Raw genomic sequence first — 19297 nt, forward strand, 5'->3', positions numbered from 1 at the left:
CATGGGTGCAGAGGTGCTGGGTGGGTGCAGATGCCGGGGTCTCCGCTCCCACTTGCCCCCCCCCAAGCCCCGGGTTCAGCCCCTTCCCCACTGCTGTAGTGGGGAGGGGGGGTTGTGCCCCTGCCCAGGCCGGTGCCAGCGCTGGCTGCCTGCTGCAGCGCGGCCCCGCCGCCGGGGGAGGGCAGCACGGCCCTGGGGAAGGGCCCCAGCACAGGGCCCGGCACGGGGGGGCAGCAGTGGGGCTGGGAAAGGGGGAGCTCACCCTGAGTCCCCATCCCGCAAGGGACTCCTGCAGCCCCGCCACCCCTGGGGTCACTGCCCGGGCTGCATGCGGGTGCCTGGATGTCCTCGCACCCACTCCACGGCCCAGCTCCAACACCCCACACCGCCCCCCCCCAAGTCCCTGCACCGCTTCTTGGGGTGACCCGGGCATCCTGCCCTGACCCCAAAACCGGGACGTGGGGCAAAGCCCTTTAGTGATGCTCTTGGCCATGGCAGTACCTCCGGCAGTGCCCAGCCCCACAGCCTGCCCCACTGCAGACCACCCGGCCAGGGGCCCCTGGGTCGGGCTGGGGGGGACCTTGACCCCCAGCCCCTACTTGGCGTGTGGGTCAAGGTGACGGTGGTGGTCGCGGGGCTGCGTGCCACGCCGGGGCCGGCAGAGGTGGGAGGGCACCCCACTGCCCTTCCGCAGCGCGTGGGCCCGCCAGGCCGCCGCGATGCTCTCCGCCTGTGGGGACGGGGATGGGGGAGAGGGATGGAGGCATCAGCATGGCCACAGCTTGGTGTGTCGTCCCCCCCCCAAATCCAGCCCTGCAGCATCCTCCAGCCCCAGAGGTGAGCCAGGGCACCCTGAGAGGAGGCAGCAGCTCACCGGGATGAGCAGATCCCGCTGGTTGTGGCTCTCCAGGGTCACCAGTTCACTGGGTGCCAGCAAGGGCAGGCGCAGCTCCCGCACGGGCAGAGCGGCCACCTCGGGCACCGGGCGCTCCAGGACAGCCTGCTGGTCAGCGGGACGTGAGGGATGGGGCTGGTGATGTCCTGGGCACCAGGCAGTGTTTGGGGAGAGTGAAACAGCCTCTGTGCCCATCACACAGCCCTGGTCGCAGGGACAGGGTGCCTGGGTTCCCTGCCTGGGGGGGTGGTGGTCCAGGCACCCTGAGTGACTCACCGAGCTGACGTGCGCCCACTCCCGCACAGCCTGCACCAGGTCCAGCTCGTCCACGGCCAGGCGGTCGCTGCGCAGCACCCGTGCCAGCACCACGTCAGAGAGCTCGTGGAAGCCCTGTGTCCGCACCACCGCCTGCCAGCACATCGGAGCACCAGGGTGCTGGTACTGGGACCCCACACCAACCCCCCCTCTCCATGGGCCACCAGACCCATCCTGGTGCCATCCCTGCCTGGCACGCCAGCATCCCCCAACCCAGACCCCCCCCCATTCCTTGGCACCACAGTACCCCCCCCAGCCAGCCTCCACCTGGCACCCAGCAGCTTCTCCCCAGACACCATTTGCTTCTTTTGTCCCCTGCTCAGCCTCCAGCCACCCCATTCTTAGAGGTCCCATTTCCCTGTCTCATGCTGTGTTCCCCATGCCACGTGCCCCCAGTGCTCCCCATGCCCGGGGTACCCCGTGCCATGCTCCCCCATCACCCACAGCCGTACCGCAGTGCAGCCCTCAATGAAGGCCAGGCAGTGCTGCTGGAGGTCTGCCTGCCCGTAGGTCACCGCAGCCTGTGGGACAACACAGACACCTGCGAGGGGGTCCGGGGCAGGAGGGACCCCTGCCAAAGCCCTGCAGAGACACAGGCACTCTCAGGGACCCAGGTAAGGTGAGCGTCCCCATGTGTGGGTGCCACAGTGCAGGTGTGTGTGGTGGGGGGACACCAAGGTTCCCTCCTTTCCTGGCCTGACCCACAGCAAAGCGTTTGGTGGCTCTACCACCCACAACGGTCACCCAGTCCTGTCGTCAGCAGGAAGCACCTGATTTTCCACTTCTGCTTGGGGATGTCACCCAGCCCCAGGTGGGCAAGGGGCCCCAGCATCGCTTTCACAAGGCCACACTGTGGGGACATGGGGGGGGGGGCCACTCATCCTCAGCACTCCTTGCGTGGGCACAGGGTCTGCTTAGACCCTCCCACATGTGCCCCCTGTCCTGGTGCCAGCCCCAGCTTGCCCCATAGTTGCCATCCCCCACTGCAGCAGGAATTTGGGGTGCTCCCATCCTCCTCCAGCCCTACGCAGCAATGCTCATCCCAGGGCTGGCACTGCCCATCTGGGCACCAGCAGGACACATCCCTGTCCCCCTGCGGTGGCAGCCCCTGCGTGTGGGGTACTCAGGACCAGCACAGGCAGGGTGAGCATTGCCTCCTCCTCCACCACAGCAGGGGACCGGCGTTGACGCAAAAGGGGAGGGAAAGCGAGATGTTTTCTTCAGGTTTGTTTTGTTCTGGGGTTTTGGGGTTTTCTGTTTGTTTCCTCCAGGCCAGTTTTAGCTCTGTTTACGCTGTGGTGGTCTGGCACCGTGTCTGGTGGGAGTTTCTGTGCTCTGGGGCCGGCATCTCGCCCTGAGAGCATTGCTTTAGCCTACGGGAGGTGGAACAAATCCCCCTTCTCTGGGGAGCAGTCTCGGTCCCACCAAGCACTGTGGCAGGGCCATTGGGACCCCCCTTGCCAAGGCTATTTTTAGGTGCCCCAACTCTCAGAAGAGTTTTTGGGACTGGCCTCAAAAGCATGAGAGCTCCCAGAAACCCAGTGCCTCCCAGTTCCATGCAGGTGATGGCAACGCCCTGGCACTGGGGAGCTCTGGCCAGCCCTGCTCAGGGCAGTGTGAGGACATTTCCCTGCCAGGCTGTGGTGGCTGTAGTGTCCCTTGCAGCCCTGGTACAAGGTGTCCAGGAGCTGGTAGAGCAGCTGCTGAGCCAGGGATGGGTAGGAAATCCTGCCCCCCCAGTCAGGAGGGTCAGGCCAGCTCCTGCCCCAAAATCAGATGGACTACTTTTAACCCTCTGTGACCCCATTGGGGTCACACTCACCTGCAGGGCCTCGCAGACCTGCTCCACGGTCAGCGTGTCCTTGATGAACTTGACACAGAGCTGGAAAGCAAATGGGGAGAGGGTGGGCAGAGTGGAGACCCAGCCATGCTGTCCCCCCTCCAGTGACTCTCAGCATTCCCTGAGCCCCCAGGACGTGGGATATGGGACATGGAACATGGAACATGGGGTAGAGGCACCTCCATCTTCCCCCCCCCATTTTTTGTAAAGCAGTGATAGACTGTGGGATGACTCACAGCACAGCCTGTGGACAGCCAGCTTGGGCACTGATTCAGCCAGGGACTGAGCCTGATGTGCCCAAACACCAGCCAACTTCATAGCCCCAGGTGGGTCACCTAACCCTGGCCACAGTCACCTGCCATGTCCTGCCAGGGGGGACACCCCTGGTGTCAGCCACAGTGCTCTGGGTGACCCCAGCTTTGCCCAGTCCTGCCTGCCAGCTGTGCTCTGCCTATGACTGCTGGGGACCAGCACCTCCAGCTGCAGCCCACACGCGGGCGATGCAGGTGGGATGCAGCCAGGCACGTCTATTGGGGAGCATGACCTCCCTCCTGCCCATCCCAGCTGTCTCCCACGCAAAGGGGTCAGAGCCCCTGGGAAACCCAAGGGGATGTGACACGCAGGGAGGAGCTGTCAGCTGGCGCAGAAGGGCCCTGAGTCATTGCCAGGAGGGACATGAAGTCACCCTGCAGCTGGGGATGAAGCCATGGACTTCCCCGGCTGTTCTTGGTCAGCCCCTTCCCCGCCCCTCTGCCTCCTTTACGGCTCTCCCCGCTGCAGGTCATCCCCCTGAGGATTCATTTGCTGGGTGGTGGGGTGGGACTCATGTGACTGGGGCATGGGGTCCCCCTTTTTTGCAACACCCCTTATGTCCCTTCCCTGCCCAGCCAGCTGTTTGACAGCCCCGTGCCACATCTGGGCTTCGGCTGAGCATGTCCCCATGGGCTGACGGGGCAGTCCCAGCCCACCATCCCAGCACACAGCAGCCCACGGTTCCTCAGCAAGGTCCTTCCCCGGCGCGGTGGGAAGGAAGGGGAAGTCTGGGCGCGAGATGGCGGGTCACGCGATCAGCCCAGCCATAATTCAGGAATCACTCTGATGACGTGGCCCAGCCACCCTCCCCAATGCTGAGCTGCTTCAGTTCCCTGCCCCCTCCTCATCCGGCCCCCACTCCTCCCTTTTACTCCCTGCTGCTTTCCCAAAACCTTCCTGCCCGAAGCAGCACCCCCTTGGCAGCACCACGGCTGGCCTGCTGAGTGCTCCCCAGGACCGGGGCTTTCCCTACGGCATCATCCTGCCAGATGACCACAGAGCAACCGTGGGCGATGGCATAGGGGCTTTCCTGCTGCCCTTTGCTGAACAGGAGGCATGAGGCCCCATGCCTTTCCCTGGGATTTCCCGGCCCCTGTGGGGCTCCCGACCGGTGCTGCACCCCCTCAAGGGGGATCCCTCCGGAGAGACCCTCCAGGATCGAGAAGCAGGGACTGAGCTTGCGCTGGACCCGGGTGATGCACCATGGTGCTGTCCTCAGAGCCACCAGCCATGTGGGGACCACCTCGGGGTGCTCCTCAGCCCAGGGGGCACTTGGGGACCACCGTCCCCAGTCTAAGCAGAGCCATACCTTGCACAGGTCCTGCAGGCCGTACTCCACCGACGAGGTCAGCACCTCTAGTACCTGCAGGCAAGAGAGATGTTGTGAGCATCAGCGGGCAGGGTCACAGATGGGCATGGCAGCCCAGGGGCCAAGGGCATGTGTCCTCCTGCCCCTGTGGGAGCTCCCAGGTGGGGCACGGTCAGGGGGAAGGGGCTGCTGTATGGGGGCATATGAAGGTGTCCTGCTCTGGTGTCCCCATTCCCAGCATCCAGGGTGTGCACAGCCAGCTGTCCCAAGGCTGGGGCAGACACATGTAGGACAAGGTGCTCCGGACACCCCACTGTGCTGGGCTGAGACCCCACACGCTCATTGCACTGTTAGTCAGCCAGAAAGCATCATGCAGAGCATCCCCTCCACCTGCAGCACCCCAGGACCTACAAAGCACCCCCCACCCCTGCACCTCCCACCTTGTCCTGCCCTTGCCCATGGTCCCTGTCAGCCCCATCCCCACTCACGATGTGGCTGTTGAGGGTGACGCTGTTGGTGTAGAGGAATTCGATGACGGCCAGGAAGACCTCGGGCTGCACGTTGCCCAGGATGAAGGGGCCCTGGGATGGGATGCTGCTGGGGGAGTCCTCACTGCCCACTGGCCCCTGGCTGAGCATCCCCCGGAAAGCCTGGCAGCGGCACGCTAGCACGCAGCGGTGCGCAAAAACCTTCTGTTGCTCCCGGCCCACCACAAACGTCACGTCGCTGTGGGGGAGAAGGGACCATGCCAGGGAAGCCGAGACACGGGATGCCCTGGGGCTGGGACAAGGCACATGGGCAGGGACCAGCTGGGTGCCCATCCCAGCTGGGCAGGGCCCTTTAGTTTTAATCCAGGGGCTTTTCCAAGCAGAGGCAAGGAGGGGTCCTTGCTGGTGGCTCCTTGTGGCCATCTGAATGCTGCAGGTGGGGTGAGCAAAACGGGTCCTCTGGAAAGCACAGACAGCCATGGGTGCCAGCACAGACAGCTCTGGATGCTGGCACAGAGCAGGGCAGAGAAAGGCCAGGGACAGCAGGAGAAAGTGGCTTTCTCTTTTGGCACAGCAGAGTCAGGGAAAGCACAGCTGCCACCAGGCTCGACTTCCTTGACTCACGGGAACTGACTCACAGGCTCAGAGATGCGAAACCTCTGGCATCGCTGCCAGCGAGGCTGGCACTGGCCCTCCCCAGGTCTGTGTGACAGGGCAGCCTGTGGTGCACACTGGGGCACAGGGTCCATCCTGCTGCCCTGGGCCCCCACAGCCCCCTCCAGCACAGTTCCCCAGCCCCATGGCCCCAGGAAAGGGAGGCAAGATCAGGGGAAAGGGAGCAGGCAAATGGGAGGGAGTCTCCAGCCTTTGTGCACCATGCAGCCATGGCACAGCCATGCCCTTGTCACCTCCTCCTCCTCTCTTCCTCCACCCCAGCAGGGCAATGAGCAGAGGACATGCCACCCAAACTGCCACGAGGCCATGCACAAGCCCATGGCCTGACCCTCATGGTGTCCCGCTGGGAGATGGATGTGCCCACCAGAGGGAAGGGCACCTACGTCATCCCACATGTATATCAGGATGCACAGGGCTGGGGTGTGCTGGGCGGTGTGAGCAGAGCCCAACAGGTCCTCCATGACTGCTACTGCAAGAGGGAGGGACTGAAATAAACTGTTGCGTGACTATGGTCCACAGGCCAAGGAGGGGAAGCAGGGTGCAGGCTGCAGGATGCGGGCTGTGAGATACGGGATGCAGGCTGCGGCTGTGGGATGCAAGGTTTGGGATGCAGATGCAGGCTGCAGGATGGGGGGTGCAGGATGGGTGCAGGATAAAGGTTGCAGAGAGTGGGATGTAGGACAAAGGATACCTGGTGTGGGGTGCAGGTTGCAAGATGCAAAATGAAGGCTGCAGGAGGAAGGATGCAGGGTGAAGGATGCAGGATGAAGGTTGATGGTTGCAGAGTGTGGATTGCAGGATGCAGAATGAAGGCTGCAGGAAGCGGGTTGCGGGATTCGGGATGAAGGCTGTGGGATGCAAGATGCGAGCAGCAGGATGTGGGCTGGGGATGGCCAGGCACTGGCAACCACTTCCCCACTGCCTGGCATGTGGCCGGGGAGTTTTCACTGGGATTTCTCTTCTGGGTGGCCAAAATTTCAGCAGGGATGGGGATTTCCTCAGATAGCACTAGCATTTGTGTCAGTCCTCAGCATGAAATGGGCAAGGAGGATCACACAGCCAGCCAGCTGCCAGGCAGGAGGTGCTGTGTAGGTGGGGGGCAGCCGAGGCAGCAGCTCTCCATCTCTGCTCCCCGCTTTGGGAGGAGGTGACAGGGACGCCAGGCGCTGTGAGGGGGGCTGGCTGGGCTGCCACCTGCCCTCTGGGATGCAGGTAGGTTGGAGATGTCAAAGAAAAGCACCAGTAAAGACAGGGTCAGAAAGGAGCTGAGCATGGGTGGCTGCCTCTGGGGCATGGGGTGACTGCAGTACCCCCACACCCCAATGGCAGGAGCCCCAGCATGGGATTTAGCCTGGGACACTGCCTTGCCCTGCTGGCACCATGCCCGGGGACAGAGGGGGTCTGGGTGCACCCAGAGACCTTCCTTCCTTCCGAAAGGCAGCGGCTGTCCCAGGAGGGGGATGCACCCGGGCAGCCCCGGGCTCCCGCAGCTGTGAGAATGTGGGGGGAGCACTGCAAAAGCCGTGCGGGGTGCCCGGGGGCATGCAGAAGCCATGGCTGCCCCACCAACTGTCCGGGGCTCCCCACATCGCCCAGGGGCCCCAATACCACCCACACACACACCCCAGCAGGACTCAGGGCCGTGGGAAAGCAACACGAAGCAGGCGCCGGGGGCTTCGGCATGGCTGGGGGGTGGCGGCCCCCCGGTCCCTCACCTGAACTGGGGGTTGTTGACCAGGGTGCGGAGGGCTGCAGTGAAGGTGGCCGCTTCGCCCTGCAGCCGCGCCGAGCAGGGTCCGGCCATGGGCTGCCTTGGGGAGGGCGGTGGAGGAAGGCGGCGCAGGCAGGCGGGAGGCAGGCGGGAGGCAGGCGGGAGGCAGGCGGGAGGCAGGCAGGCAGGCAGGCAGGCCGGAGACAGGCAGGCCGGAGGCAGGCAGGCAGGCAGGCAGGCGGCAGGCAGGCAGGCAGGAGGCTGGCCGGCCTGGGGAGGCCGCGGGGAGGAGGCTGCCGCGCCGTACGACAAGGCCCATTGCTAGGGAAACCTGGCAGGCAGAGCCAGGGCCAGGCAGCTGGGCAGGCAGCGGGAGGGAGAGAGGGGGCGGCGAGTGGTCAAGCCCACCCTTGCTGATGAGGGGGCTCTGGGCGTTTGCAGGCCTGCATCTCGGTTCAAGGGGCATCCTCACGACATGGCCCCAGCACCCCCGGCCCGGGAACCTGCCCCCCCGCCCTCGCCGGTGGCTGTGCTGCAGAGGAGTCCATGAGGGTGAAGAGAGGCAGGCAGCTGGGGTTTTGGAAAAGACAACACATGCACAGGTTAAATGCAGAAAGATCACCCCCACCTCCACATGCACAGGCCCCGTGGAAAGCCGCTGGGCAGGGCTGGGTCCCCAGCCCTGGCAGTGAAGCAAAGTTGAGCCCAGCAGGGAGATCTACCCTCCTGAAATGGCAAAAGCCTTCCCTCCTGCCGATGCTCGAGGCCAAAGCCCTGCCGCTCTCACATCTACTCAGGACACAAACGATCACAGGCAGAAAAAAAGCATAACGATCCTTGCCCAAGCCCAAACCAAGTGTGGTGCCAGAGGATGCCCCATCCCCTTTCTCCCAAGCCTGTCTGGCCCCAAGCAGCCCACGGATGGGGACGGAGGGAGGGTGCCCATGGAGGGACCCACCTTCGCTTGCTAGCAGCAGTGGGAGGGAAAGGGAGGAGTAGGGCCCACAGCCAACGGCAGCACCCCGAGGGAGCGGGGTCCAGCTGCCAGTGTGCTTGGCAGCACTAGTCAGCAGCAGGCTATAAATACCTCTGACGGGAGATAGAAACACAAAAGCCGTCTCCACTTTCCTCAAATAGCTCAGCAGCCAGGCCAGACAAAGGCACATTGACGGGGTGGCTGTGGTGTACCAGCTGGGCTGGGCTCCGCCGGCAGAGAGAAACCCCACTGGGGATCAGGAGCCCCCAGCAAACCTGTCCTCAGGCCAGGGCATTGCAGCAACAGGGTCCCCCAGCACATGTCAGGGCTGCATGCGATGTGTGCCCACCTGCCCACACTCTCCCTTGGTGCAGGGGGGGATAAGTACCCGAAGGATGCAAACCTTTGGGTAAAATCAAGCTGTTGGAGGTCCCAGCCCTGGTGCAGCTCATAGTTGGGGTGCAAAGCAGCAATAACAGTGGCTGTTCTTCACCTGCTGCTCTTCCTTTGCACATTCAGCACCAGCAAGCATTTTTGGGGGCTGGCAGGCAGCAGTCAAGGTTGGAGGGTATGTGCCTAGAACAACTGTGTCCCTGTGCTGGCACAGCTGGAAATGCAGACAGGGCAGGAGTGAAAGGAGACGGGGCTGTCTAGGGACCAGGAAACAAGGAGTTACAGGAGCCGTGCCCCAGAGCAGCCCTGGAGAGCTGCAGTGTCATGTAGCAACACTCCACCTCCAGAAGCACAATGGGTTTGGCCCTGCTCACTGTGACTTGGGGGACCAAGGTTGGTCCTGGGCAGCCAGGAGCACAACATCGACTGGAGACAAGTCCCCTGGGTTTTCCCTGGCAGGGCAGGAGTGGGGCCAGCGGTAAGTGCGGGACCAGATGCAGGCAGGAGGGCTGGGGAGGCTGGAGGGGATGAAGTCACTCACCTGTGCCAGGGGAAAGGCTGGGGCTGTGAGAGCAGAGGGCTGGATGGGCTGTGCATGGCTGCACTGGATCAGCCCCTGCTGGCTGAGCCTGCTGGGGATGGAGGTGCTGGAGAAGGGAAGGCAGCTGCCACAGTTCCCCCAGCCCCTCAGGGAACTGCATGCCAGGAGGTGTGGGATTTGCAGGAGACAGGGAGAAGCAAAGGCAAGGCAGTGGGATAGAGAGCCTGGGGGACAACCCACCTTCCCATGACACTCAGAGCCACATCTCCTTTCCAGGTCACCCATATGGCCGAGCAGCCATCCCCAGAGATGGCCCTGCCAGCCCAGGTGATGGCTGTGGACAACACCGAAGCCCCTCTGCTCCGGGCCACCCGCCGTGGGTCCCAGCCCCCAGGCCCGGCCCGAGGCACTGAGGAAGGCAAACCACCTCTCCTGCTCTCCCGCCGAAGCTCCATCCTCAGCACCCTCCCAGCACCCCTGGCCAGCCGCCGCAGCTCGCTTGGGGCAGCCCCAGGGGCCAGGCGCCCCTCCATTGGATGCCCCTGGATGCTCCACAGCCACGTGAGTTTCTCGGGGCTCCCCCTTTTCCAGCCTGTCCTCAAGACCCGCCTTCAAAACACTTACAGGATGCGGCCAGACAAAGGCTGCAAGTTCAACGCCGGGCGGGTGCAGCAGGTGCTGGAGGGGGCCCTGGCCAGTGCCCTGGGAACCACAGTCTACAGCCCCCAGGGCAGTGCCCTGCTAGCCCAGAGCCTGGTCGAGCTGCTGCAGAGCCAGGCAAAGGAGGTGGTGCCACCCCGCTACAAGCTGGTCTGCAACGTGCTGCTGGGGCAGCAGGGCCAGCAGAGCCTGCTGGTGGCCAGCCGGGCACTGTGGGACCCTGAGAGTGACAGCTTTGCCTCTGCCACCTTCTCCAATGCCTCCCTCTTTGCTGTGGCCACAGTGCATGGGGTCTACTTTGAGTAGCATCTGCCGCTCCCTCCACACAGCCTTGTAGAAGTGCAAGGGGAGAGCAGCTGAAATAAAGAGGTTTGCTCCAGTTGTGTCTCATACTTGGAGTCTTTGGCCATGGTGTGTGCAGGGAGCAAGGTATGGATGCACCTCAGTGCCCTGATGCTTACTACACCCCCCAGCCTGGGTTCCACCCCCCCTCCAAAGTTTCCACTACCAGAGTTTGCAAAAAGCTCCAAGCTGCAGCAAATAGAACCCAAAAGGCTGCATTAGCCTGGAGCAGGCAGCTGCCCAAGGCCATGCTACAGGGAGGAGCCTAGCCTGCTTCCCACAACACAAGCTGCTCACAAGGCAGATTGATTACACCAGCGCTGGGGAAGGAGGTGACAGATCACATTCAAAGCAAGATCATGGAGCAGATTAAGTCCCTCCTCTTTCCTGGCTTCATTCCCAGCTCATATCCCATGATACCAGGTCTCAGTGCAAGGACCCAGGCAACCCACCCAGCCTCTGGGCCACAGCCCCTGCCTTCTCCAGCTCAACAGAAGCATGACAGCAGCTGGGTTTGGTCCAAGTGCAGAGACACTTGGGAATGAGAGTTTGGCAGCAAGGAGAAGCTGAGGCAGCTCCAGGGCTCCACAAGCATCAGCAAGAGCTAACTCTGCCCTTCCTGCCACCCCCAGGAAAGGGAGTGGAGGTACCACATGGGCTCCTCACCCCCCTCCTGCCTCCCTGACCTTGTCCCCCAGCAATAGTCAGTGTCAAGAGGGGTCCTGCCTGGCAGGCAGAAGCAGCCCCAGAGCAAGGATGATGGGGAAGGTAAAACCCTTCTGTGACCCCAGCTTCAAGCAAAGCAGACAGTTTGCCCTTACACAAATAATTTTTTATTGAGGTGAGTCAGGGACGGGGGAGCTGCACATGGACAGACCAACAGGAAAAATAAATAATTCCATATAAATAAGATACATAAATAGTCCCAACACAACAGAGACTGCCTTGAAACAAGTCCCAGCAAGACAAGGGCTTCTTCAGGCAAGCCCTTGGATCCCACCCCCCCCCCACCCTTTATCAAACCTCAAGTTGTACCAGACAATTCACAATTTGGGAGCAGAAAGGACACAGCTGGGCCCAGCACAGCCCCCTCCTTAGTGTAGCAGTTGTGGAGTGGCACACACCAGCCCACACAACCCCTGGCAGGGCAGGCAGCACCCTTCACCCCTGTCTACCCCTGGGAAGGAGTTTTTCCTACCCCACAGCAGCCAAGCCTTGAGGTCATGGCTGTGCCAGTCCTCTCCAGGCCATGGAGAGGATCTGTGCAACTGGTACATCACCTTGGGCAGGACAGCCCAAGCCCTCACTGCAGGCAGCTGCCAGCCAGGGCAGGCTGGAGCACCAGGCCACAGATGAGGCACAGCCAGCCTCAAACCTGGCTACAGGGCACTCGCCCACCACCTCCCTGTGCCACCTCAGTCCACTCCACTAAGACCAGCACAACCAGAGCAGGAGCCACCAGTGGTAAGACAGCAATTGCCCAGAGCCAGGGAACAGCAAGGATGTCCAGATCTGCTGCTGTAACCACATCCACATGTCTTAGTCCAAAGTCCAGCTGAGCACCAGGATACAGGGTGTCCAGGCAGGCAGCCAGCACCACAACATACCTCCCATCCCGTGGGAGGGCAGGGGGAGACCTCTAACATCCAGAGAGGGTCCCCCAAGGTCCCACACTAGGCCTCAGCCCGTTCTTGGAGGAGCTTGAGGATGTATCTGAGGCGGTGGTGGAGCTCAGGAGAGCAGCCCAGCTCCTGGATGCTGCACAGCTTGTAGGTGTAGGAGTTGCGCTCCCGGTTGATGTAGGTGACAAGGCAGGAGTGGTCAGGCTTGCTAATGATCACCTTGGTGTGGTCATTGTAGAAGTTCACCTAGGAGACAGGTTGGGCTTGGTTTAACCCACGCTTCCCACAGCATGTCGGGAGATGGGATGGAGCCACACTTCCTCAACCCGTTCCTCCTCCCTGACCTGCCCAGGAGCATCCCTGCTCCATGCCCCATGGCAGGAACGCAGCAGCCCCAGCACTGGGGCAGACAGAAGTGGCCGACTAAAGCGTCATATCCCCATTGGGCTGGAAAAGCTGCGACCAGCCGCTCCAGGCACTGGAGCGGCATCCTGTACCCACAGCTGTTTTCACAGCTGGACCTTGCACTTGGGTTGTGGCAGACAAGATCTAACACAGGCCAGGAGTCCCCAGCTGGCCTCCTCCCCACAGAAGTCTTAGCATCTCCACTGTGCCCTACACGTACCTGCAGAGTGCCACTGCTGAAGAGCATGAGCAAGGCTTGGTCAGTCTTCACCCACTGCAGGAGGAGCAGGGCTGGCTGCCCAAGGTCATCTATGCTGGGCAGGTCACCTCCCTTGGAGAGAAGGGTCTGCATAAGCCACTGGTCACATACATGGGAGCACTGCCACCAGCAAACACACAACCAAACCTGGACACACAACTCTGGGTGTCCATCTGACCAACAGCCTGTGAGCCAGGAGTCCCACAACCCCATGCAGTGCGGTCAAGCCATGACCCAACATCCAACCCACCCGTGAGCCCAGTGCACTCCAGGGGCCCAGCACCCACCTTCATGAGATGCTGCTCCATGTAGGATGCAAAGTAGCGCAAGACACTCATCTGTCCCTGCAGCTGCTCAGGGATGGCGGCCACAGAGAACACAAGGTGTTTGCTGTTGGTTGGGTTGTAATGCACCGTCCTGGGAGGGAGCAGACTGTGAGCTTTGAGGCTCCCCAGCACCAAACCCACCACTGGCACAGCCTCCCCTTGCCCCTTCACACCCGAGAGGCTTCCCCAGAGACACCAGCCCCTTCCCCACCGCTTACCTGTGGTTGGGGGAAAGAGTCATGTGCGTGCCGTTGTTGAAGAGGACCCCAATGCTGCGGTTGGAGAGCTGGTAGCCAAAGCCATACTTGTTGGAGTAATCCACCCACTTGCTCACCCAGACAAAGTGCTCATGGCGGGCCAGGGAAGCTGGGTTTTTGTCCGCTGGTGGAGAAGAGAGGAGGTGAGCAAACCAGGCAGTCAGCCCCTGCCCACCTCACCTCCCCAGGGGGGAGCGGACTCCCTGCAGCAAGCTCTGACAGCATTTAAAGTACCCCAAATAGCATCCATGCCTTCATCCCATGGGGATGCAGAGCGCCCTGTCCCACCCCAGAGCAGTCCAACCGGTTTACCTGGGGGCATGGAGGAGAGGCAGGTCCGCAGGAGCCGGACAGCTGACTCGATGATTGCAGAGGCGGTGATGCAGTCTTCAAAGGCTGCGGAGAGAAGATGACAGGCTGAGTCAGCCGGCCCCGCTATCAGCCAGGGCAGGTCAGGAAGCTCAGGATAGGCTGGGGTGGCCTGGGCAAGTATTGCTCACCCTCACAGCTGCTGGCCATCGTCCCCCGGATGGAGGGGGACACAGACTTGTGAGATGTCTCCTCCATCACTGTCTCCACGGGGCTAGAGCTGGCACTGCGGCATGATACAGGGGTGGCCTGCAGAGAGACCTGGATTTATCACCATCCTGCCTGCTCCCCCAAAGAGGTGTGTGCACAGGCTCAGGGATGTTCTCACCTCATTCCCTTCCACCGTTTTATAGCTCATCTGCCGGCAGATCGAGGTCTTCATCAGCCCAGTGACTAGCTTGGAGAGGTCATCCTTGTCCTCCAAAGAGCCCTTCTTGACTGAGGAGAGAGCAAGTGATGAGCATACTGCTGAGCACATGGGATGGGGACATCTGGGCCACCCCTCCCAGTAGCTCAGTACTCTCCCTCATCTGCTCCCATGCCCATGGTAGTGAGGATGGTGTCAGCCAGCTGCCTCCCACTTTCACTTCCCAGTTCTCATGCAACACAGGGCTTCCAGGAGGAACTGCACCCATGAGTTGCAGCACAGCATCCGCTCTCCAGGCACACACCCATGCCAGGCCACCAGCACCAGAAGGGCAGGGACAAGCCCAACTTGTACTGGCGCCAGAGATGGGGTCCATAGAGACCCCTCAGGAGGTGTCTCCAGGAAACAGGGCCCACTTCTCCCTGGAGGAAGGGTCACCCAGAGGCTCTTGGGCAAGTGCATGGACTCACCCTTGGGTTTCTTCTTCCCAAAGAGTGTCTTGGTGACTTTAGCAAACAGACTCTTTGCCGAGTTGGGGGGACTCAGCTCTGGAGCCATCACACAGCTGCTGGGAGGGAGCTTCTCAGGTGTGTAGCCCTGCAGAGAGATCAAGACAGAGGTTTGGTTTCCATAGCCCACATGCTCCAGGCAGAGCAGCTGCCCCGGGCTGACTGCGGTCACTCACAGCCCTTCTGACAGCCAGCTTGCCTTTCTGTCAAGCCTTTGCCCCATGACTGGCATCAATATGGGAAACAGCCGGTGCTATAGGGACAGGGCAGCAAGAGCACTCCAGGTCCCTCAGTTTCTCTGGCCAGCATTTGGGCAGGACAGCAGCTGCTTCCTTTGAAGGACTGAGACATGTGCTCCAAGGACAGCACCCTGGACAACCCAAAAAGCCTCATCCCACCTGGAGAAGGGCCAAAGCCAGGCTCCCACCCGCTCACCTTGAAGAACTCATGGTCCAAGATCTCCTCAAGGGTGAAGCGGTCCTGGGGGTTGCGTCTGAGGATGCCGGCGATGAGGTGCTTGGCAGGCAGGGAGAGGAAGGCGGGGAGGGTGTACTCCACCTGCTTGATACACCTGTAGGTCTCCTTGAGGTCAGAGGTCTCAAAGGGAGGGTTTCCACACAGCAGGGTGTACCTGGGAGGGGACATGCATGCCACTGTCACATCCCCGCCAGGCCTGTGACTCAGCAGCACTTAAAGCAAGGAAGTTATTGGCATTTGGCCGACCACACCTGGCCGGGAGCACCACTTCCAGCCCGGGTGGCCGTGCTCACATCCGGCCACACTTCCTCCTAGCAACTCTCTAGAGCAATAGGCAAGGAGCCCTAGGGAAGGGGAGAGGGCTGGCAGGCAAAGGCCACCCTCTGCCACTGCTGCTTGCACCCCTGTACGGCCACCAGGGCGGAAAGCGGAGCAGGAAGCTTGCGGGGGCAGTGGCCAGGCGAGGGGCTGGATGTGCCAAAGCAGCACAGCGATCGCTCCCCAAACACAGCCGCAGCTGCCGTCAGCCACCAAGATTTTCCGTTGTTTATCAGGTTCACAGGGCGGTTGAGCCAGCTTTGAACTGGAGCTGTGTGGCACGAGAGCGCCTGCCCTTTGCAGCTCCCGCTCGCGCAGCCCCCGAGCAGCATCCCGGGACAGCTGCTAGCACGGCTCCAAAGCGGGGCTGGGCAGGATCCGGCTGCTTGCTCCCCTCCCCCTGCCTTTCAGGAACTGCTGCAAAGCCACGAGGCAGAGCGCAAGGACTTCCTCATCAGGGCTGCTCCACAGCCCGGCTCTCCCCGCGCAGCCCATGCAGGCAGGGCTGCCTGGACCCCTCCCCATCCAGCAGGCCCAGACTTACATGACACAGCCCAGAGACCACACATCTGACTCTGGCCCATGGCCCTGCCTCAGCAGCACTTCTGGGGCCAGGTAGTTGGGGGTCCCACATATTGTCCTGCAGGGCAGAGTACCAGGTCAGTGCATGCTCTGCATCCCCTCGCAGACAACCTCCCCCTGCTCCAAGCCCTGGGATTTAGCTTGCAGCCTGTCTCCCCCCCTCTATTTTGCTCTTTGTGGCCTAAAGCTCCCCTCCATCTACAAGGAGCCCCACACAGACTCCCCCCTCTCCAGTTCCCGGGAGTCAGGAGCAGCTGCTCCTGGGGAGCCATTGGGAAGAGTTTGTCCTAGAGCTGGGGAGGAACAGAGCCTTTGTGTCCCAGCCTGTGCAGCCGGCAGGGCAGCCGGGCAGGCACAATAGCAATAGTCAGCACATTGTTCTCCCCCGACGGCTGCGAGCTCACTCCTGAAGGAGCCACAAAGCCCCCAGCCCCCTCGCCTTGCCTGCAGCTGGGGCAGGAATCACTCCCCCACCCTGGAAAGGGGCCCTAAGGCTTCCTCTCCTAAGACTAGCAGGGACCACTCACCCCTCCACCCTCTCGGGAAGCCACAGGAGGAAAAGGAAGAGTGAAACCTGAGGGCTCTAACAGGGAAACCTCAAACTTACTTTTTCTTCTGGTCAGAGATATCCTGGCAAGCAGCTAGCCCAAAGTCCCCCACTTTCAGCTCCATGTTTTCATTGATGAAGAAGTTGCCTGTAAGTCAAGGGTGATGCGTCACCACAAGTCCCTCTGGGGCAGCTCGCTCCCCACACAGCACCCTGCCCCGATCACAGCACTCACCGAGCTTGAGGTCTCTGTGCAGGATGCCCTTGAGGTGAAGGTATTTCAAGCCTGAGATAATCTGTTTGAGGTAATAGCGCACTTCGGGCTCCAGCAGAGTATGGCGGGCCTTCCAGATGTGGGCCAGGGACTGCAGAGGGAGAGAAGGCAGCTTGGTGATGGCAGGCAGGGAGAACAGGCAGCCCTGCTGACTAGACATGGGGCAGTCAGGGTCAAAGCCAGTTCTTCCAGAAATTACACATCCACAAATAATCCTCCTTCCACAGCCATGACCTCAGCAGACTCCCCACACAAGGTTGAGGCTGCTCAGCAGAGCCAGGGGAACCACCGGATTTATGGTGGCCCCACCAGGAGCTACAGGCTGCCAACACGAGCAGGAGGACAGGCAGCAGGACAGGCAGATGGCAGTGTCCCCAGTGCCATGTGAAACTACATGGCTTACAGCTGAGCTCAGAGGGTGTGACAAAGCAGGCAGCCCAGGAGAAGGAGAGTACTAACAAAGCACCTCAGATAAGGCCTGCTCCAACCAGCTACGGCTGTTTCGGAGATCTTCTGACAAGGAGGCCACACCAGCGCTCACCTTCCTACTGCAGTGTTCCAGGAAGATGTAGATGCTCTCCGCGTCCTCAAAATAATGGGAGAACTTGACGATGTGCTTGTGGTGCAAGTCTCGGTGCAGCTCAATCTCATTGGTGATCTGAAAGGGAGCAGCAGTCCCAGGTGAGCACAAGGCCCCTGCTGCACCCCACCAGCCCGGCACCCCATCAGCCCCATGGCACCCACCTTCTCCCGCTGGTGGGGTTTAGCCACCCGGCTGTGAGGAATGACCTTCACAGCATAGGTTTTGTTGCTGGAGAGGTCTGTCATTTCATAGCATCGTGCAAACCCACCCTGCAAGGAAAGAGGTGGTTATGGATGGGTGAGAGACAGCTCTTCGCTCCTGCCTGCTTACAAGCCTCCTCCTCCATTCCCTTGCAGCACAGCCTGGTGAGCGTCACACGCTCCCTCCTGCTGCGTCGCCCACTAAGATCTGAACTATGATGCTCTCAACCAGAGATTTTCTTCACCCAGTTCCTGTAAAACCTCCAGGGCATTTTTCCTCCCACCATGGCCGGACTCTGCATCTTTCCACATGACAGATCGACCTGGAAAGTCCTGCGCAGGGCAGGGAGGCCGGGAACAGGAGGCCACCGAAAGGCAGCCCCATGGAGACAGGTTTTTCCTGCCGTGATGTCAGCTTCCAATCTGCACACTCAGCCGCCGAGCCCGCCCGGGCCGGGCTGGGAACCGGCACCCACCTCCTACACACACCGCTGGCAGCGGGAGGAAGGGCTGCGTGTGGCGGAGCGGCGCGGACCGGCACCCCTGGGAACCGGGGCACCCACCGGCCCACGCACGCCCCGCGGGGCGCCCCGAAACCGATGCGACTCCGATAGCCGGCGAGGCAGGCAGCCAGCCCGGGTGATTCACAGCTTCCAGCGCCGCTGCGTGCCCGCCGGGAGGGGCGGAGAGGGTGGGGGCGGCGTGTGGCAGCCGGGGGGCCGCATCCAGCCCCGGGCCACACCGGGGCGGGGGGGGGGGGGGGGGGGGATTGTCGTGCAGGCGCGCAGCCCCCTGCCCCTCCCCGCGCCGGGCCGGGCCGGGCCCCAGCCCCACTCAACCCGGTACCCACCCCCCCGCCGCCCCCCTTCTCTCCGGTACCTTTCCCAGCAGGCGACCCTTGCAGTAGGAGCGACCGGAGAGGGGGTCGGTGATGATGCGGGTGGTCTCGGCCGCGCGGGGCGGGGGCGCCGGGGCGGGCGCGGGCTGTGCGGGGGGGCAGGCGGCGGGGAAGGGGGGGAAGAGGCCGGCGGGCTCCATGGCGGGAAGGAGGAGGAGGAGAAGGAGGCGGCTCCGCGGGGCTGGGGCGGCTGCTCCTCCGCCACCGCCGGGCCCCGCACACGTGGCCCCGCCGCCGCGCGCTGCCGCCCCGGGAATCCCGCCGGCTTTATCAATGGGCGCGATGACGTCACCCGCAGAGCCCCGCCCCCGGGCGGCCCCGCGCTGCCCTTAAAGCGGCCGCCGCACGGGGAAAGGGGAGGAGGAAGGTGGGAGAGGGCGGCGGGGCCCCACAGACCCACCGGCCTCTCCTGTGCCGGGCGTCATCCGGGGGAGCCCGGCCACGGTCCTGCTGCCTCCACCGCACAGGGATCCCCATACACACACAGCAACCCCCCAGGTACCCCATGCTCCCTCCCCCAGACACAGAGACCCCCACTGACAGGGATCCCCCCCCAGACAACACCGAGACCCCACAGACGCGCAGAGACCCCTCCTCAGTTGCCTCCCCTCTCTCCCAGGACACGCAGAGCCCCTAAATACACATCCCTGCAGCCACTCACAGGACGCCTCCCCCCACAGGAGTGATCAGCTTGTGTCACACAACCCCCTGGGGACTGGAGACCCCACACCTACACCCCATGGAAAGGCTGTGTCCAGGGTGGGATTTCAAAGCCCATGTGTTCACTTCAGGCCCTGGTGCCTCCATGCCAAACCTGGATGCAGGCAGACACCCCCCTGGACCCCTC

At 62.2% G+C, this 19297-nt stretch overlaps 3 protein-coding genes across 9 annotated transcripts; 1 reads left to right on the forward strand and 2 right to left on the reverse strand.

Annotated features, from left to right (window-relative positions):
- Nucleotides 1–403: 403 nt before the first annotated feature.
- Nucleotides 404–7779, reverse strand: BTBD19 (BTB domain containing 19). Of its 5 annotated transcripts, none has more exons than XM_074876199.1 (8): nucleotides 7550–7779; nucleotides 5160–5397; nucleotides 4672–4725; nucleotides 3033–3092; nucleotides 1663–1731; nucleotides 1172–1303; nucleotides 875–1003; nucleotides 404–730 (listed from the first exon to the last, which is right to left on the reverse strand). In XM_074876199.1, the coding sequence occupies exons 1-8, from the start codon at nucleotides 7636–7638 to the stop codon at nucleotides 596–598; spliced, it is 906 nt and encodes a 301-aa protein (XP_074732300.1). In that variant the 5' UTR covers nucleotides 7639–7779; the 3' UTR covers nucleotides 404–595. The 5 variants fall into 5 exon arrangements, with proteins under 5 accessions (XP_074732300.1, XP_074732296.1, XP_074732299.1 ...); XM_074876195.1 differs by having other exon boundaries at nucleotides 875–1000; nucleotides 7550–7740; XM_074876198.1 differs by having other exon boundaries at nucleotides 875–1041; nucleotides 7550–7740.
- Nucleotides 7780–9740: 1961 nt separating this feature from the next.
- Nucleotides 9741–10494, forward strand: DYNLT4 (dynein light chain Tctex-type 4). Its single transcript, XM_074877185.1, has one exon. The coding sequence runs from the start codon at nucleotides 9741–9743 to the stop codon at nucleotides 10419–10421; it is 681 nt and encodes a 226-aa protein (XP_074733286.1). The 3' UTR covers nucleotides 10422–10494.
- Nucleotides 10495–11267: 773 nt separating this feature from the next.
- PLK3 (polo like kinase 3) lies at nucleotides 11268–18678 on the reverse strand. 3 transcript variants are annotated; one of them, XM_074877188.1, is made up of 15 exons: nucleotides 18432–18678; nucleotides 17514–17621; nucleotides 17311–17427; nucleotides 16731–16860; nucleotides 16556–16643; nucleotides 15911–16006; nucleotides 15007–15202; nucleotides 14533–14659; nucleotides 14024–14133; nucleotides 13827–13944; nucleotides 13639–13722; nucleotides 13288–13450; nucleotides 13031–13160; nucleotides 12705–12815; nucleotides 11268–12325 (listed from the first exon to the last, which is right to left on the reverse strand). In XM_074877188.1, the coding sequence occupies exons 1-15, from the start codon at nucleotides 18588–18590 to the stop codon at nucleotides 12131–12133; spliced, it is 1932 nt and encodes a 643-aa protein (XP_074733289.1). In that variant the 5' UTR covers nucleotides 18591–18678; the 3' UTR covers nucleotides 11268–12130. The 3 variants fall into 3 exon arrangements, with proteins under 3 accessions (XP_074733289.1, XP_074733288.1, XP_074733290.1); XM_074877187.1 differs by having other exon boundaries at nucleotides 13639–13743; XM_074877189.1 differs by lacking the exon at nucleotides 12705–12815.
- Between the last annotated feature and the right edge of the window lie 619 nt (nucleotides 18679–19297).

The sequence above is a fragment of the Strix uralensis genome, chromosome 8 (assembly GCF_047716275.1).
Source record: "Strix uralensis isolate ZFMK-TIS-50842 chromosome 8, bStrUra1, whole genome shotgun sequence".
Classification (NCBI taxonomy): Eukaryota; Metazoa; Chordata; class Aves; order Strigiformes; family Strigidae; genus Strix; species Strix uralensis.

What these genes read in the sequence shown, in the direction of transcription:
- DYNLT4 (XM_074877185.1), top strand. Translation starts at nt 9,741, where the DNA reads ATGGCCGAGCAGCCATCCCCAGAGATGGCCCTGCCAGCCCAGGTGATG.
- BTBD19 (XM_074876199.1), bottom strand. Translation starts at nt 7,638, where the DNA reads ATGGCCGGACCCTGCTCGGCGCGGCTGCAGGGCGAAGCGGCCACCTTC. An exon ending in GTCAACAACCCCCAGTTCAG is followed by an intron (nt 5,398 to 7,549) that starts GTGAGGGACCGG and finishes TCTCCCCCACAG; the next exon opens with CGACGTGACGTTTGTGGTGG. An exon ending in AGCGGGATCTGCTCATCCCG is followed by an intron (nt 731 to 874) that starts GTGAGCTGCTGC and finishes CCGTCCCCACAG; the next exon opens with GCGGAGAGCATCGCGGCGGC.
- PLK3 (XM_074877187.1), bottom strand. Translation starts at nt 18,590, where the DNA reads ATGGAGCCCGCCGGCCTCTTCCCCCCCTTCCCCGCCGCCTGCCCCCCC. An exon ending in TGGACCATGAGTTCTTCAAG is followed by an intron (nt 14,660 to 15,006) that starts GTGAGCGGGTGG and finishes ATCTCTCTGCAG; the next exon opens with GGCTACACACCTGAGAAGCT. An exon ending in ACTCTTTCCCCCAACCACAG is followed by an intron (nt 13,161 to 13,287) that starts GTAAGCGGTGGG and finishes GCTCCCTCCCAG; the next exon opens with GACGGTGCATTACAACCCAA.